Below are 19603 nucleotides of genomic sequence, written 5' to 3' on the forward strand. Positions count from 1 at the left end.
ATTGTATGTGTTGTGACTGTTGAAGAGCCGCAACACACTCATTTTTTAAAAACAGGCCAAAGACATTAGGACATGAGCATGCTCCGATCACACTTTACCTGAGCATGGTCTCTCACCACCATTAGTGACTGAATGGCAACCCAGTGATCCTGAAATTGGGACTTTAGACCCCCAAGTGCTGCCTTTTCCAGTCCCAAAGAATGAATGGCACACATGTGCCCTTCTGCTTCATTCAGGATGTAACTACAGACTGCCATTCTTAGGCTCAGCAGGGACAGAGGATGACTTTGAAAGCTTTTAACTTTCCAGTATTAATGCATTATAATATCTACAGTAGCCCAATACCAAGTTGTTGAGTGATTAGTAATAGGCTTTTGTAATCTAGGCAGAGGCCCTTTTTTTTTTATTTGAGGGGGCATGTTCTCTGTTCAAAGTGAGCTGTGGTGTTTGGCATTGGCCAGTCATGTACAGGGCATACTGGGAGAAGAACTACTGTAAAGTAAGTACACCGATGGTCACAATCAGGCCCTAGCGGTGCCAGAAATATTAATGACTTTTGGGGGTTCCTGCTGGAGATTTTGTATTGTAACCCACAATCTTAATTTTTCTCCTTGGACTGGGAGCTGTAGGTTGGAGACAAGTTTGTGTTTGTAGACCAGAGCCAACATCCCATTACCCAAAAGATGAACAGATCACAGCACACAGGTTATCCCCAGGCAATTTTATTAACAAAAATAAGTGCCTTCTTAAAAATGTACACCATCATTGAAGATTCTGAAATGAAAGAAAAAAAAAAGTTATATTTCTGTGGGGAACACAATTCAGCTATTGTGATTAGACACCAGTTATCACTTAACAGATGACAGGAGTAGAACTGGGGTAGAAGTTGTGAGACAACCAGAAAATAAAATGGCTTTATATTATAGTATGTTGACACATTACAATATCACGATGCCCAGTCCTGCCCAAGATGGTCTTCACTAGCCTCAGATTTGGGGCTAGCAGCTGCCAAAAAGCAGAGGTTAATCAGAGGCCATTAGGCCAGGTCAACCATTTCTCCACTTAACTAATGGAGTTAGTAACCAGAATATGAAAGGGCGAATGGAGTATACAATACTCTTCCAGAAATTCAACATCTACTAAATTGTGTATGCCATGAAGAGTTTTAGTTTTATCAGTACTTACACTGCTGGCATCTGCCCTCATTTTTGGTGCCAGTAGAAAAAGTTGTCCAGAAGAAACCCATCTGTGCTCGTCACTGGCTGCATCCACACTCCGCCCTGGCAAAGGATTGAACAAGTTACTGGGTGAAGGTTCTAAGGGGGCTTATTGGATTTAGAGCACATCAAGAAAAGTTAAAAAAAAAAAAAAAAAAAAAAAACACTTGGGAATCGGGATAGGTGGACATAATGTTCACTCCTGCAACATTTCTATCTTTGTACTAAAAAAAAAAAAAAAAAAAAAAAAAAAAAAAACAGATTGAAGTCTTAAGTTCTTTAAGTAGAAATTGTTTAGAGGGTCCCAGCAAAGGGGAAGAGCATATAAAAATTCCATGATTCTATGAGCTACTGTAGTCTAAGGGAAGACTCAGCTGTGAGTGCAATGCTGCTCTTAGCTGAGCCTTCGAGAATGAAGTGGAGGTGCAATGATACATCACTGCTTCATTCCAAGCTCTTCAGAACCCTAGTTTTAGGGACCAATGAAGGTTCCAGCAGTTAACTCATTTTTTAGCCTTTGTTCTGGAACAATGAGACAACCCCCTGTAACATTTCTAGGTGAACTTCACACTAGTTTTGAGTCAAACAACTCACCCAGTCTTTGCCGAGCAGGTATACAGGAACCCATTTGTGTGCAGACTGGATCAGAGGCCAGGTTGGAAGAATCACAGATAATCACATCACAATGAAAGTAGATCTGTGAAGCAATGTGCGATAACACCCAGTCATAAGTGGAAGGTTCTCCCCACAACATCTGCTACACTCCTTTCCATCTACAAAAGTTTTCATTAAAACATTTGTGCACCAAATATCACCCCCATAACACCACTGATTTGGACAACTTTAGGGGTTTTCAGAAAAAAAAAAAGTTTAAGTCACAGGCACTCGGCACTCACCTCTCCCGAGTAGGCTGCACCCCCATCCATGAAGGTAAAAGTCTTCACTTCAAACCTTTTTAGATGTGATGGAAACTGTACTCTGGCATCAGTCCTCACTGGGTGGAAGACTGTCAGATAAGGTTCGTTGTGTTCACAACTGAAAGTTGAAAAGCCTGTTAATGGACCAAGCCCTTTCCTGGTTCAGATGACATACTGAAGCTTGTCTGACCTTCATACTATAAACATAAGGATGAATGACCTTGGGGAAATCAAAACATCCAACACCGTGGAGACACCATCACGTGTTTCTCAATGCAGTGATCCAGAACACTGCCCCCATCCCTTATGGGAAATCTGCAAATGCATGTAGAAAAGCTGCGGAGACACCATCATGTGTTTCTCAATGCAAGCAATAAAGCGCCAGGTCTTTCACCAGGAAGGAACAACCACGGGAAGGGCAGCATCCAAAAAGGAAAACCACCTATGCCAAAACATGGTATCCATCCACAGACAGCTGTTTTGGGGTATTTGCCCCTCAGTGTGGAGTAGGAAACTGGCTATTAGTGCCTAGTAAAAAGGACCTACTCCACACTGATGAGGTGCAAATACCTCAAACAGCTGTCTGTGGATGGATACCATGTTTTGGCATAGGTGGTTTTCCTTTTTGGATGCTGCCCTTCCTGTGGTTGTTCCTTCCTGGTGAAAGACCTGGCTATTTATTGCTTGTGTTGAGAAAAGCCGGATTACGTACCGGTAATGCTCTTTTAATGAGTCCACGACAGCACCCCACATGAGAGAGAGGGATCCGCCCATAGGAACAGGAAACCTACAGAATAAAAGGAGGCGGTCCCCTCTCCTCCTCAGTTTAGTTACAGAGTATAAAAAGGGAACCGCAAAAGTGTTAGTATTCATTCTTATTCAGTCACATAAATTTCTTAACTCTATACAACCATTATTTGTGACCTTAAAGGAAAGAGCTGTGCACAATTTAGGGAGGGTAATACATGGGTGCTGTCGTGGACTCATTAAAAGAGCATTACCGGTACGTAATCCGGCTTTTTACCCTTCGCCACGACAGCACCCCACATGAGAGATTTTCAGAGAGTCATTATTTGGGTGGGATTACTGTATTAAGAACAGCTCTACCAAAGGTCAGATCAGAAGACGTGGACAGATCAAGTCTATAATGGTTGTAGAAGGTAGAAGGTGTAGACCAAGTTGCAGCCTTACATATTAAATGGATCGGTACATCTGCTTGTTCCGCCCAGGAGGAAGCCATGGCTCGTGTTGAGTGCGCTTTTATACCCACTGGAGGAATCTCGCCTTTTGACGTATAGGCCAAGCAGATAGCATCTCTGATCCACCGAGATATGGTAGCTCTCGTGACCCCATGTCCTTTCTTGTGGCCCTGAAAGGAGATAAACAGAGCCCTACTCTCCCTCCATGTCTGACACCTTTCTATATAAGTCAGGATGGCTCTTCTGACATCTAAGGTGTGGAACTTATGTTGTTCTGGAGTTACAGGTGAATCAAAAAAGGAAGGGAGAAATATTTCTTGTGACCTGTGGTAGGTGGACGCTACCTTAGGGAGGTATGAGGGGTCTGGTTTCAGGACTATCCGATCATGAAATATCAGTAAGAAAGGTGGGTCTACTGATAGGGCCTGGATGTCACTAACCCGTCTAGCTGAGGTTAGGGCTACTAGTAAGGCTACTTTATATGTTAGGATTTTTAAAGGTATTGAATCTAATGGTTCAAATGGAGAGCTTGTTAAGGCCTCTAATACTAGATTTAAATCCCACGGAGGTAGACGGGGAATATGGACCGGTTTACTACGTTCACAAGATTTTATGAATCTGGAGATCCACCTATTAGCTGCTATATTGCATCCATATAGGGCTCCTAATGCCGAGACCTGAACTCTTAAGGTATTTACAGATAGTCCTAACTCTCGGCCTTTTTGCAAGAACTCTAGGATAGGTGTGAGTGGAACTTGCTTAGTGAACGGTACCGTGTAGAAGTCTAAAAATTTATTCCATACCCTACTATATATTAGGGTGGTAGATCTTTTCCTGCTCAATAAGAGGGTGTTTACTAGTTCTGTTGAGAACCCTCTGGAACTTAATAGTTGCCTCTCAAATTCCACGCCGTCAAGTGAAGACCTTTCACTTGCGGGTGGAAAAAGGGGCCTTGGTACAGCAGCTCCTTGTCTGATGGGAGAATCCAAGGATCGCATAGGCACATGGTCTGGAGACAAGAGAACCATGGTCTTTTCGGCCAGAATGGTGCAATGAGGATTACTCTTGCCTGTTCCCTCCTGATCTTTCTGATCACTAGAGGAATCAGAGACATTGGAGGAAAGGCATATGCCAGTCTGAACCGCCAAGGATGGTGGAGAGAGTCCAACATATCTGGGTGATCCCTGGTGTTCAGGGAAGCGAACCTTTGTACTTGCCGGTTGTCTCTTGTGGCAAATAGGTCGATTTGTGGTATCCCCCATGCTTCTGTTATCCTTCTGAATATGGATTTGTTTAAGGTCCATTCTCCTTGACGCAACTCGTTTCTGCTGAGGTAGTCTGCCCTGATGTTCTCTACACCTTTGATGTGCAGGGCTGTTAAGGATGTTAGATGAGCCTCTGCCAGCTGAAAGATGTTTGCAGCTATGGTCATCAGACTTCCTGACTTTGTACCACCCTGACGGTTCAAGTATGCCACTGCGGTGGAATTGTCTGAGTAAATTCTTACATTTGTTCCATGAATCTGCGGAAGAAAATGATATAAGGCACATTCTATTGCTTTTAACTCCTTCCAGTTGGAGGAACATATTAATTCTGTCTGATCCCAAGTATTTTGGGCCAGATTGTCTTCCATATGTGCTCCCCACCCAATAGGGCTGGCGTCGGTGGTAATTATTTTAGACGGGTCTATTATCCATGGCACACCCCGTGATAGGTGGTCCATGTCTAGCCACCAGGATAGTGATTCTAAGACATTACTGGAAAGAGTTATTCTACTTTCTAGATAACCGTCTTTCCCCTGAGCCGACAATACTTCGTACTGCAGTTGACGGGTATGGAATTGTGCCCAAGGTACAGCAGGGATACATGATGATAATGACCCCAGTAAGGACATGGCCTTTCTTAGTGTCATGTAGGGTTTGCGTATTGCGTCTGATACCTTTGATTGTATAGTCAATCTCTTTGACTGAGGAAGAAAGCATTTCTGACTTACGGAGTCTAGCTGGATTCCTAGAAATGTCTGAACGGTTTCTGGATTCAGCCGAGATTTTTCGAAGTTGACGATCCAACCTAACTCCTGTAGGGACGAGATCGTATTAGATAAACGAGTTTTACATTGAAGTGCAGAGCTTCCTACCACTAGAAAGTCATCTAGGTAGGGTATTATCAAGGTATCTCGTTGGCGTAGATGAGCCATCACTTCTAGTATCACCTTAGTGAAGACGCGGGGAGCCATAGAAAGCCCAAATGGCATTGCAACATACTGAAAGTGACGAACCTTTCCCTCCAGGGTGACTGCTACCCTTAGGTACTGCTGATGTTCGGCATGTATGGGAAGATGGTAATAGGCGTCCTTTAAGTCTATTCCGGCCATGACACACCTAGGGAATAAGAGTTTTATGGTAGAACTAATGGATTCCATTTTGAAGGTATGATTACGCAGGAAAGAATTTAATTTTTTAAGATTTATGATGGTTCTAAATGAACCATCTGGTTTATTAATCAGGAATAAAGGGGAGTAGAACCCTTTCCCTTTTTGATCCTGGGGAACTTCTATCAGGACTTTTTTTTAGATAGAAGAGATAGGATCTCTATTTCTAGAGCCTTCTGTTGGTCCTGACCTTTTGGAGATGTTATTATGAAGGAATCCCAAGGGATTCGATCAAATTCTAATTTAAGGCCGTATTGCACAATGTCCAGAATCCACTGGCTGGATGTTATCTGTTCCCATTGGGGAAGAAAAAATTTTAATCTGCCGCCTACTTCCTGGTTAGCGGTATTTACGTCTCGGATTATGGGACCCGCTAAAAAAGGCACCTTTTTGCTTTGGGTCCTTCGACTCCCATCGCTCTCTTTGTTCAAGCGGCTTGTTCCTAGTAAAGGGGCGTCTCCTGAAGGCTCTCCTGTAGGATGGGAGATATTGGTTAGGGAAGCCTTTCTTCCTTTCACCTGCTTTATTCAGGAGTTCATCCAGCGTCTTCCCAAAAAGGAACTCACCCTGACAGGGAATCGCACAAAGTTTCGCTTTAGCTTGTGCGTCCCCCTTCCAATTCTTTAGCCAGAGTGCACGCCGGGCTGTGTTGACTAGGCCGGCTGACCTGGCTGCAAGACGTAGCGAGTCCACTGAGGCATCAGCTAGGAATGCTACTGCTTCTTTAATTTGAGGCAATTTCAGCAGGATAGATTCCCTCGAAGTTTTGCCTCTAATCTGTTCCTCCAATTGCTCCGTCCATACTAGTAGAGATCTTGCAGTACAGGTACTAGATATGGCGGGCCTGAAAGCCCCCGTATTGACTTCCCATGACCTCTTTAGTAAAGCTTCTGCTTTACGGTCCAGCGGGTCTGTCAGGACCCCTGAATCCTCCACTGGTAGGACCGACTGTTTGGTTGTGGAGGCTACCGCAGCATCAACTTTCGGCACCTTTGACCAGGTGTTTAGGTCTTCATCGCTGAAGGGATAGCGCCTTTTAGAGGATGATGGTAAAAACCCTCTATTCTGCTTGTCCCACTCCTTTTTAACAATATCTTTGATGGTTTGTATGACGGGGAAGGACCTACGTTTCCTCTGTCCTAACCCCGCAAACATTATGTCCTGTGCTGATTTCTTCTTTCCCATCTGGGCACCCCATCGTGCTCCTGACAGATTTTATTAAATTGTCCACATTACTGTTGGGAAGACAAAGTCCCCCTTCAGTCTCGGATGAGCTCGGCTGAGATCCCTCTTCGTCTGAAGAAATACATACACCCTCTGACTCCGAACTAACCGGAGACCGGGACCTGCTAGGCTGACGGGTACTGGCGCTACTTGTCTGCGCCAAACCCTGCATCTCTTCTCGGATAATAGCTCTGACATCTGAGGGAGTCATGATATTTTCCTGCCGTAGAGTTTGCATGATACACTCCGCACACAGTTTTTTGGCATAATCATCCGGGAGGGGCTGCGTACATAAAGCACACTCTTTATGCTTAGATTTGTGTGTCCTTTTCTTAGTCTAGAGGAAGGATACAGGAGGAACATATATCAGCATATAGGAAGAGACTCTTTCAAAAACTCACCCAGTGAAGCTGACAGGTACCAGTTCTGGAGGCGGAATTCGTTTGGTGGTAGAACTCTTCTCTGGAGGTCGGCCACCACTCTTTGTGCTGCTCCTCGTGCTTCTCTCCCTGCTGGGAGAGCGCTGTTGCACTGCGGGCAGGTGCGCGTCGGCCGGTGAAGCCATTTCACACACACCGGCCCGACGCTAGCGCTGCATTTTTAAAACTGCCGCCCATTCTCCTGCCTCCCCGGACCAACCCGGAAGTGCTCCCGCGACTTCCGGGTTAGACGCGCCGCTCTCACTCACCATGCGGCAGCCGGAGACTATTAAGCCGGCCGCTGCAGCGCGCGTGTCCTCACAGTGCCGGCCGGACCTACGGTGACCGGACCCGGACCGTGAATGTTTGGCCAGACGAGGGGGGAGGCTGCAAGCAGGGGCTCCCCCGCCGCTGCTTCTGGTACCACAGCCCCTGCCGTTCCCACAGAAACCGGCGCAGGCGGGTGCATGGCCCAGGGATCCTCTTCATCTGTAGGTAAGCCGGGTCCCTGTAGGAACAGGAAACCTAAACTGAGGAGGAGAGGGGACCGCCTCCTTTTATTCTGTAGGTTTCCTGTTCCTATGGGCGGATCCCTCTCTCATGTGGGGTGCTGTCGTGGCGAAGGGTAAAACACGTGATGGTGTCTCCGCGGCTTTTCTACATGACCTTCATACTAGGCTGTCCATGAATTGGTGCAGTCTATGGTGGACATCCTGCCAGAAGGCAATGGGCATCACTTGCTGGAACAGAAGAAGAAGTCTTTTCTCCAACCAGTGCAGTTAACTCCTGGTATTCCTGATGTTATGGGGCATACCCATTTTGGGGGGGGTTTGGCAGTGACTAGAGCAATAGGTTGGAGACTTCTGCCACCATTGTTGTGCCCAAGATCTACTTTGCTTTGAGCCTTAAAGCAAAAGATTAAAACCCTGGCTCAACCATAATGGGTTCACCGGTCTTCAGCCAACAGGCACAACCTACTGTCTGCTGCAATTCCCTGGAGCATCAGATTTATAGGTTTGGTGTGACAGGAATTCTATCAGGTTTGCAGAGCTTTTGGCCACAGACCAGAGCCATCAGTGCAGCCAATGGATCAGGGTTTCTTGAATCTTATCTCTGCAGATTAAGTTTGCCAACTTTTTAAAATGCCACATTCCAATTCCTGCACCAACCCAAACAGTAAAGCTGTAAAACTGATCAGCCAGTTGTGTATAGTCAGAAAGTGGCAAATCTGCATTAACTTTTCTAGAAAGACTTAACCAATTCCATTTGTCAGACAATTCTTCCATAAACAATGGCAAATACTTGTTTGCATATAATTCAAGACAGTTAGAAGTAACCATATTTTCCAACTCGTAAGCAAACAACTGCAAATGCTTAAGGAGTCTTCACATTTATTGAAATGCTCAAAAGATCTGCAGCAGGATCATGGTACCAAATCCTTGCATGCAAAGATTAAAGCAGTTGTCTTCAACCCTTCTTACCTTGAGAGCCACATCTGGCATGCCCATCCTTCCACAACCATCGAGTAATCCATAGCCCCAATTTGTGGGGATGCCACAAGTATCATACCAGCCAACCTTCCTTATTGGCAGGATATACATTCAAGGGTTGCCACCTTACCCTCAAGTTATTGCATCCAACTTTAACCACCCCTCCAAAAGGCATCATACCATCTTTATCCCCCCTACCAGATTTGTTCTGGCAACTCACAGAATTGACCATTTTGAGACCTTTCCATAGTTTACTAGACCTCATGCACCAGGGTGCCAGATGGCCATGAACCACACATGGCTCCCAAGCAACAGGTTGGTGCAACAAACTAGCATCATAACAGAATGGTGTCTATTACCTGTTGCGGATAATAGGCCATGTAGGAAAGCTTCTCATATCAGGAGTTGTAGTAGCCCAGCAACTGTCCAAGAAGAGTTCCAGCTGTGGATCAGAACTGTGTAGAAGCTCAACCTCAAAATACAGCGGTTCCCTTAAGTACTTAATAACTGGGTATTCTGTATCTTCATAGAAGACATTATATCCATCACCTAAAAGATTTGCATTCCAGGAAAGTGATTAGTTGCGCAAGAGCACAGAAGGCGAATAGTGGATTTGCAAAAATAAATGCAGGTCCCTCAAATGTAGCTTGTACTCATCTCAAGAACTGTGCCCTGTTGTGCCACTTTCAGTAGAGTTGGGTGGAAATCACAGATTCATGCGAATTCCTACCAGTCCACATATTGTGGCATGTGCTAGGACCCTAGTCTAGATCAATTCAGTTCCCATTGGTAAGCTTTAAAACAACAGTTATGGAAATACTATATCTTTAGGACATTAGAAAAGCATTTTAAAGACACCAAAGTGTAGGAACTAGAATGAAGTCAGGTCATAGCTGGCCACTGCTTACTTTTACTGAGCCTTAACACAAGATCTAGAGGAGCAATTCCAGTCTGTGCAGTGGGTGTAGGGTTGTCTTCATAGCTGTAGTCCACAACCAAGGTGCTGTTTGTTGTGTAGTTACAGGTCACATACATGCTATACAGAAAAAAATATTTATTATAAGTCTTTAACCTTCCAGAATATAAAATAGCTGCCATTTAATATTTAGACTAAAAATTGTACGTCAACAGGAAGTCTTCAAGACTTAGAAAACTTACGTGAATAAGATTTTTCCACTTGAGATACTCGAGTAGGTTACATCATTCTCATAGATCATCAGGTTACGCTGAAACTGAAAAAGAAGTAGTTGTATATAAAATTGTGATGTCTCGTGTGTATGGGGGATTGTTGACTTGACAAGTTTTAAAGCTGATCATGTTTGATCCCTTATTTCTCCCAATACAGTGGCGTAGGAAGGGGGGTGCGGGGGGGGCGGTCCGCCCCGGGCGGCACAATGCAGGGGGCGGCCGGCGCTGCAGAAGAAAAAAAAAAAAAAAAAAAAAGACGCCCCTTTAAATCTTCGGGCGGCGCCGTCCGCCGCCACGACCAGGGCCAGCTCCCCCCACCACCGGACCCCGCCCCCCGCTCTATACTCACCTCTCCTGGTTCCTGCGGCGCCGGCAGCTGCAGCGTCCTCTGACTCTGCGACGTCTCAGAGCAGAGGGCGCGATGACGTCACTACTGTGCGCGCCGCTCTGCCTCTCTGTCCTGAGCGTCGCAGAGCCGGAGAGACGCTGACTGCACCGGACCTGCGCTAGGAACGGGAGAGGTGAGGATTTTACTTTTTTTTTTTTTTTTTCCTTTATGTCTGACTGTCTGGGGCTGGGGCAATGCTGGAGACCATGGGGCAGATTGCTGGACACACTGGGGCAGTACTGGAGACCATGGGGCAGATTGCTGGACACACTGGGGCAATACAGGAGACCATGGGGCAGATTGCTGGACACACTGGGGCAATACAGGAGACCATGGGGCAGAATGCTGGACACACTGGGGCAATACTGGAGACCATGGGGCAGAATGCTGGACACACTGGGGCAATACTGGAGACCATGGGGCAGAATGCTGGACACACTGGGGCAATACTGGAGACCATGGGGCAGAATGCTGGACACACTGGGGCAATACTGGAGACCATGGGGCAGAATGCTGGACACACTGGGGCAATACTGGAGACCATGGGGCAGAATGCTGGACACACTGGGGCAATACTGGAGACCATGGGGCAGATTGCTGGACACACCGGGGCAATACTGGAGACCATGGGGCAGATTGCTGGACACACTGGGGGTAATATGCTGGACACACTGGGGCAGATTGCTGGACAACATGGGGGTAATATGCTGGACACACTGGGGCAGATTGCTGGACAACATGGGGGTAATATGCTGGACAACATGGGGGTAATATGCTGGACACACTGGGGGCAGGACTTGAGGCATGGGCAGAATGTAGATACGGGGCATGATTGGAGACACGGGGCAGGATTGGATCATGGGGCAGGACAGATACGATGGAGGCTGGTGGGGCAGGATGGGGAGATCATATGGGGTAGAATGGATACTCATGAGGGCAGGATACGACAACATATGGCTGGAGCCAGGAATGAGATAAACGGGGCCAGGGTGGGGAATATTATTACCATAGGGGATAATTAAGGGATATTGTTACTGCAGTGATGTATTTATTTTATTTTTTGAGTATACTGTTTTAAATGGGGGGGCGGTCCTGTTACTGTGCAGAGTGACACTATATCACCTTTTTTTCTTCATGTGGTGTAATGTAGAAGTTGTGAAAAATTAAGTAATGTGTTCTGCAAGCGGAGCTCGAGATAACTGTGTTATTTCCTGCAGAAACGAGTCCTGGCTGGAAGGAATGATGGCGGTCTGTGCTGGATGAAAGATGAAGGACTTCACCTAGAGACGTCACTGGTGAGTCAGTGTTACCTATACACTGACACTATACACTGTATACTATATAGAGGTCCTGTGTATAATGTCATCAGTGATCTCTGTATTACCTCTACACAGACACTGCATACTAAGTACAGATCTCCTGTGAATACTGGCACTTATGGTGATAGTATTGTGGTTTTTTTTTTATTACTGATCAGTATTGTAGTATTCAGTCACTATGTGGTGGTAATATGTGGTCTGGAAATGGTGCGGTGGTATTTGTCCCTTGTATGTAGTATTAGTCGGTCACTATGTGGCCTGGTCATGGTGTGGTGGTATTAAGTCACAGGTGTGGCATGTGGGGGTGACACCATTAGGCCCAGTTTAAGTTCTACAAAACAGGAAAACCATTTTTGGTAACCTTTGTGTGTATTGAGCTGGGGGGGGGGGGGGATGGGGAGGGGGGCGCCAAACTCGGGATCAGCCCCGGGCGGCAAAAGCTCTAGCTACGCCTCTGTCCCAATACCTTTAGTTGTGCAAGATTGGTAGCTACATAAGGAGTGTAGCAGCTCTTGTAGAGAACAGAGCAAGTGATACCATGTATTAGTATTATGAAATCAGGAGATAGCAATCCCTTTTCAGGGTATGTGCACACATCAGGATTTCTTGCAGAAATTTTCCTAACAAAAACCAGACATTTCAACCAGAAATCCGCATGAGTTTATACCGCGATTTTCACGCGTTTTTGGTGCGTTTTCCAAATGCATAGAATAGCGGGAAAAATGCAGAAAATCCACAAAATTAATGAACATGCTGCTTTTTTTTACTACAATGTGTTTTTTTTTGCGGTACAAAATGCATCATGTGCACAAAAAATGGCAGAAAGCATTCTAAATGATATTGCATATGTCTGCGGTTTCTAATGCGGTTTTATCGCATTTTTATCGGCCATGTGAGCTTGTTTTTTGCGGGACAAGTTGTACTTTTGAACATCATTGGTTTTATTATGTTGTGTACTAGAAAACAGGCCAAAAATTTCAAGTGCGGTGAAATTGAAAAAAAAAAAAAAAAAAAAGTCCAGTCCCACACTTGTTCATTTGGCTTCTTTACCAAATACTAAAACTGACCTGCCATTATGATTCTCCAGGTGATTAGGAGTTCATAGTCAACAAATATGTCTAGGTTCTTTTTTTATTTAAGTGGTGAAAAAAAAATCCAAACTGTTAAGAAAAAAAAACGAGCCATTTTCCAATACCTGCAGTGTCTCCATTTTTCGTGTTCTCAGGTTGGGTGAGGGCTTATGTTTTGCGTGCCGAGCTGACATTTTAATCCTACCATTTTGGTGCAGATATGATCTTCTGATCGCCCATTATTGCATTTTAATGCAATGTCATTTCGACCAAAACACCATAATTTTGGCATTTTGACTCACTACAACGTTTAGCGATCAGTTTATTTTTATTTTTTTATTTTTTACTGATTGGGAGATTCTGAATGTGCATGTTTGACTTTAATTTTTATTGTTTTGAATGGGGCAAAAGGGGGTGATTGAAATTTAATATTTTTAAAAACCTTTTTTGTTTTTCGCATGCTTGAGTAGTCTCCATAGGAGACTAGAAGCTGCCATAACTTGATCGGCTCTGCTACATAGAGGTGATGTTCAGATCGCCTCTATATAGCAGATTTACTGACTTGCTATGAGCACTGACCATAGGGGGCGCTCACAACAAGCAAGCTCTGAACCATAGAGGTCTCCAGGAGACCTCAGGTTGTAATGCCAAACCAGAGACTCAATCACGTGACACAGGTCACCAGTGTGTATATTTCTGGCCCGATGGCCAGGAGCACAATTTAAATGCCACTGTCAGTTTGACAGCAGCATTTAACTGGTTAATCGCTGCAGGTGGATCGCGATTCCTCCTGCAAATGTCAGCTGTTCAAGACAGCTGACATGTCCCTGGAAAGATGTGGGCTCACATCACATCAAAGGGAGGGACCCCAACATCAGCATACTATTATGGCTGATGTCAGTAAAGGGTTAAGTGGTTATCCCATACAACATTTCATGGATTGGAACTTTACAATACCAACCGAGCCCATAAATCAAAATAAAATATTGTGTCCAATGGAAAGCTTTACCCGTCGTGTTGTTCTACAATCTTTTACACTGAACACAAATTTTGCTATGCCGTCGAGTACAACTGGGCGACAGCTGGCATCTCTCAATACGAGTCTTGACAGGTCCATGTCTGGAATATTCCACAACTTTTTTACTGACACTTCCATTGTTCCATCTGAAAGGCAAACTGTAAAGACTGTATTAGACACTAAAGATTCACCACCTTTTCTCACTTTTTGCCAATGCCTTGCACATACCAACTGGGTTTGATTGTGGGTCACAGGAAATTACAACTGAGGAGACTTCATTTCCAACTCGATCCCTTATACTTATAGGAATGGTTACAGCAAAACCTGCACTGGTCACCTGAGAGCAGGGAGACATGATTGTTAGCCCAAATGGGTCCTTAACATCACTAAAAGGGGCATTCCATTTTCAGCAGACTACCCACTCATCTATACACAATGAAAAGTTGAAGCTTCTCATACTTTCTAGATTACTACTGGGCTTCAGTTTGCTGGGATTTTTTGTTTAATGGCTTTAGTGGTTAGTGTGGAAGTTGAAAAATTAAATGCATTTCCTATCAATTTAAAAAATTTGATTTTTTGCACAGACTGGAAAAATGGAAATCATTTTGGAAACTGATCAATGACAATCTGTATCCTTCTATGTTGGCTTTTGGTCATTTCACAAAGCAACAATTGCAGTGCCAATCCATTTTGACAGTTGTGATTAGGCCATACAGATCCAGCCATTGAAACCATTTGACACCAATTCTGCACTTCAAGGTCAGATTCTACTATATCCTCAGTATATGCAAAATATTGAAGGTTATGTAACCTTGTAGGCACTTACCTCATCCATGACCAGATTAGAGGCTGCAGGTACCTCAACTGTAGAATGTGTTGCGTTGACATTTGATAGCAAGCCACTACTTAATGTGGCCTGCACATTGTTGATGTATATAAGCCAGCTTGGATCAAGGTTTCCCAGCGTTGTAGTCAACAAGCCACCTTTTTGTCCACAAGGACCAACAGTTGGTTGACCTGAAAGGGAGAAAACAACCAGTGCCAGCTTGTAGATGAGTTGAAAACTGGTGCATAGCTCCCATCAAGTGGCCCCAAGAGTAGTCGTAGAAGAGTTAGAGCCAGGAACAAGGTTAGCTATACCATTTCCATGTTGGGTGTACTGCCCCTTTGGAGGTCGTGCTTAATACATAAGGTTTAGCTCAGTTGGGTAGCCATTAGGCTAGTATTTTTAGGAAAGGTTTTTCCCAGGTTAGCCAGTTAGAGTCTAGGACTCTGAACATGTGCAAGTTCAGAGTAGAGTAGTCAGGTAAGGAAAGAGGAGTAGAGAGTAAAGCTGGATAAGAGGCAGATGCAGCAGGATACATCTGAAGTTTGCTCTTGAAGCCAGGGCTGTATTGGACTTGAGGTCCGAAAGGTATTGAGTGCCATACCCCTGTGAGGAAGATGTCACCTGGATCTCAGAGGAAGGATGGTGGTCCTCAGAAGGAAGGTTCCTAGGGTCAGCAAGAGCAGTCGGGCAGAAAGTAAAAGGCTGAGACCAGAAAACATCACTAAAGTAGGACTGACTTATTCTGTATGCTGCAACTATCTTAATCGCACGGTAAAGCTGAACCAGTTAACCTAGACCCAAAGTCTCTGGTCTTGTCTGAAGCTACAGCTGGACCCAGTCCCCTGGACAAGGAGGTAGAAAGCTCCGGAAGGACAGCGAGATTAAAACTATTAAGTCTGAAGTGTTGCTTTAAGGCATTTGTATCGAGAATTATTGTAGAGTGATAACAGTTCTATGGAATGATCATATCTGTAAGAGCGGGTGAAGCCAACCCAGAACCTACAGGAGGGTCCCCTGTGTGACAAGTGGTTCTGCCGCAGAAATGTGACATTGACCATCAGATTGGAAGATAGTCACCACCATAACTGCAAGGCCCATGGAAGGGGCCTTATATGTGGAAAGACAAAGCAAGCCAGAGGGTGGCAGTTTTAAAGAGTAGTTATCCAGTAGGGAGGTGAAAGTTATCAGGAAACAAAGACCTGGCTTTAGCAGAGGCCTCTTGGTTAAAAGGGTCCTTGGGTGGTGGATAAGGTCAGATACTGAAGTACCATGCGAGCAGCATATGATCAGTAGTTTAGTGGTGATATTTGGCAATGCTTCAACCTCCCTAAGGCATGACAGATTTAAAAATCAGAATCTTTCATAAATTTCTAACTCAAACAAGTCAGACTGTTCCCACAGTGCTGGTGAATACCAGTCTGATTTGTCATGTGGCATCCTGGTATTGTAGCTTTGCTGCAATGTCACTGCAAGAAAGCAGCCATTGATCGTTCAGTTTAATGCAAACTTTAGTTTCATCCATCCAAAAAGCCGAGCTCAAAGTCTATGAATGCATAAGGCCGGGATCACACATGCGAGAAACACGTCCGTGTCTCACCTGTGAAATCCAAGCTCTGGCGCCGGCACTGTGGAGCGTAGCGTGCGGCCGCATAGCAACACATGGAGCTGCACGCTCCGCTCTGGAGTGCCTGCGCCGGAGCTTGGATTTCACATGTGAGACACGGATGTGTTTCTCGCATGTGTGATCCCGGCATAAGACAGAGCATCCTCCCTCCACTCATGGCACATGTTTCAACACTTTATTCAGGTTATGTACTAGATACTGTAAATATCAGCAGTATAAGCAGTACAGAAGAGATTAGCCTACTCACGTATTAAACAGTCAATGGTTGCCGGTGTAGTGAAGGTTTCCTCATTTGGAATAATTAGGAATCCAAAAGTTACATTCAGAGTGAACAGGATGCCATCAGGGACAGTCTGAAATATGTAACAAGTCAGAACATTTCCTGCAATCCCCAAACAAGAGTCAACTAGCTGCCTGCTACCCTTAAAGTCAAAGCCTACTCTGGTACCTTCTGATCCCCATCCTGCCTGGAGAGGGGACTGCAGCTACCAGTCCAGAGGACATATCAAAAGGGCGTCTGTGGGAATCCTGGAATGAGACCATCATGGCTGCTTAGAACTCCCATAGTTGTGGGAGAGCCATGTAGGACACTCCATTGTCCAAATCAACCAGGGCTCATCTTCGACATGGCAGGGATGGGACTCCATCTCATGCATTTCCTGAAACTCTTGCATCCACCACTTTAAGGCAAGTCTATCACTCCCCAAACTACATATTCAGTTAAACATCTATGTAGAGGATGTAGCTACCATAAGAATCATATCAGTTAACAGTGTTACATGACCTGGGAATCTAAAGTATCGCAGCTGTTCACAGCTATGCAATAGATTTGCCTTTTAGAAGAAGTTTGTCATCACCCCAGCTCTGATGTCAGTATCTTCTGCTTTTTTAGTTAGTGTCCAACAGCCATATTAAGAAACTCCTGTCTTTGCATCGGATTTAGATTTACAATCATAGTAGTTAAAACTGAAGTTCAGCGTGAAAATAAACCTTCATATGTGCCTCTGCAGTCGAGTCAAGCCATCTGATGGAGTCTACATGCGAGTACTGGCACAGAGACCGCCAAGACAGTGTCTCAAGAGCCCTACACATGCAGCCTAGTTATGGAGTCAGAACAGGCAGTTTTGAGGTCGTTACACAAACCCACATGCAAGTGAGGGCACCTTGGTGAACGCTTCGTGTGGCCAGTGTCTTGGTGCACAGTTACACTCTTTGCATGTCAAGTGCTGCTTTTGAGTTTGATGGACAGCGCCTACATTTTAGTGGTGTGGCTGCATGAAAAAGTATTTTGTCTACTTTTTACAAAGGCCAAAAGCCTAGTGTCCACACCTTTAGTACCAAATACACAAACATGCCGTGGAGCCAATATAATCTACATGGTGTTGGAACCCTGCGATTAATATATGAACTTCAATATTGCTGCAAATATTAAGTGTATGGGTAGTGTTTTTGATCAAAGATCTCAAAAGCCAGCCACGTCGAGGCAACCTTTAGTATGGATGGTCTCTAGCCACTAGATGTCTTACCTCTGTGCCAAAACCAAATCATGTGAACGAGGAATGGTTGGATGGGGTATCTGCTCGTTGGTCACAAACACCCATATCTTTATGTTTAATTAAAGCAATATTTGAGTTCATATGTTCATTAATCACAGTGTGCTTGGTTATAGAGGCCAAGTCTCCTATATAGAGGTTTGAAAGTGGGAGAAGTTCTAGCACTTATGTTCTTACCAGGTTATCTTAGAAACGGTTAGATTTGAAGTCTTACATACCTCTTTAGTCACGCGATCATCACCAAAAGGAACTTTAAGAATGAAGGTCACATTTCCATTCGGAAGAGTTTTATTCTCAATAACGTATCCAAGGTTGACAGCTTCTGGCACCGGCAGTGTGACGCCACCAATCGTCAAATTAATTAACAGGACATCAGGGAGGAAGGTTCCAACCGTGATGTTAAACTTTAGAGTTGTTAGTATGGTTACTGCAAGGGAGGAGAACGAACAGGTTGTAGGACTTAAGGGAATCCTTCAAGAGGTTTTTGCCAGGTCATTGAGAGCTGGATGATTTCAGGGTTGAGACACTGATGTAAGTGATGTGTGCAGTTATTGCTTCAGTTTTTTCTGCTGATGTTGCAGAGCTGTACAAACCCACTCACATCACTAATTGGCAGTTTTCTGCCTATGCAAAGCCATCAGTGGTGGGGGTTAAATGGCAGTTAACTAGGAGGCACTAGACACCTAGTCCTGCAGTGAATCTCCTGCTGATAAAACACTAGTTGTATTTAAATTGTAAAACAGCCTAGTGACAAATTGCAGAAATAAAGATCTCAGCCCCTACATCATGCTGCTCAGAATACATAAGACACCCTTCTGTAATGACTTACCATTGGATACAACAGTCGGATGTTGCACAAATGGGGTCGTTATATCCTTAATGATCGTGTACTTTGTGATGCCCCAGCTATCGTCCAGCCACAGGTTTTCAAGAAATGGGCGGATAGTATAGGTTATCCCATACTGGGAATTTACAACATGGCTCTGGAGACGAAACGAGTAAAGACTGTTAGATGTACTCAGCTCTGCACAATTGGGCAGGGTCTACGTGAAGGTTTTAATACTACATTTATTTACTCAAAATACAGAGATTATGTACACATTGCCACATCGGATAATGAGACAGCAACAGATAGAATAGAAAGTTATTAATGGTGGTCTTGTGATAAAAAAATATACAGGAGTTGACAATACATTGATAAGTGTATTATGTGAAGATGTTAGAATAAGTCATAATTAAAATTAAACAATTAAGTGAGTGCTGTACCAAACAGATCAAGGGAATGCGTCACATTCTACAGAGTTTATGCTAGACCACATAATAGAAAATGAGCAGCTGAGAAGAATGATATATGGGTTTGTTGGAAGAGTTTTAGGATCACTTATTTATTGAAATCCCTGCTTGCATGCATACAAGTCTGGTGGGTGGTCCTACTAGTGATTGACAGCTTCTTGGCATGTACGGTCATACCGTTAATCACCGATAGGACTGCTCACTGGACTCAATGAATAAAAGTGAAAGTTTTCTGAAAACTAATCCACAAGTATCTGATCAGCTCCTTCTGCTCCAACATCCAACCTGCGGATCAGCCCCCTTTAAGGGTACACATCACAGATGTAAAAGTCAAGTTTATCAAGTCTCAAGTGCAAATAAGTGTATAATTTTTTGTCAAGTGGAGGATGTTGAGAATAGACCAAAACTTAAAACTGGAAATTTC

At 44.4% G+C, this 19603-nt stretch overlaps 1 protein-coding gene across 1 annotated transcript in view; it reads right to left on the minus strand.

The window, feature by feature from the left end:
* Positions 1-710: 710 nt before the first annotated feature.
* The window catches only part of LOC138637890 (zona pellucida sperm-binding protein 2-like), a 32746-nt gene continuing 13853 nt past the window's right edge, over positions 711-19603 (minus strand). Inside the window, exons 8-20 of the mRNA XM_069726822.1 lie at positions 18716-18869; positions 18105-18313; positions 16581-16686; positions 14707-14897; positions 14109-14217; positions 13872-14038; positions 10056-10129; positions 9806-9933; positions 9257-9446; positions 2114-2252; positions 1812-1914; positions 1186-1280; positions 711-774 (exon numbers count right to left, since the gene is read on the minus strand). Of these exons, the coding sequence (XP_069582923.1) occupies positions 763-774; positions 1186-1280; positions 1812-1914; positions 2114-2252; positions 9257-9446; positions 9806-9933; positions 10056-10129; positions 13872-14038; positions 14109-14217; positions 14707-14897; positions 16581-16686; positions 18105-18313; positions 18716-18869 (1677 nt within the window). The 3' untranslated portion in view covers positions 711-762. The remainder of the gene's footprint in view (positions 775-1185; positions 1281-1811; positions 1915-2113; positions 2253-9256; positions 9447-9805; positions 9934-10055; positions 10130-13871; positions 14039-14108; positions 14218-14706; positions 14898-16580; positions 16687-18104; positions 18314-18715; positions 18870-19603) is intronic.

This window comes from Ranitomeya imitator, chromosome 5 (assembly GCF_032444005.1).
Source record: "Ranitomeya imitator isolate aRanImi1 chromosome 5, aRanImi1.pri, whole genome shotgun sequence".
Lineage (NCBI taxonomy): Eukaryota > Metazoa > Chordata > Amphibia > Anura > Dendrobatidae > Ranitomeya > Ranitomeya imitator.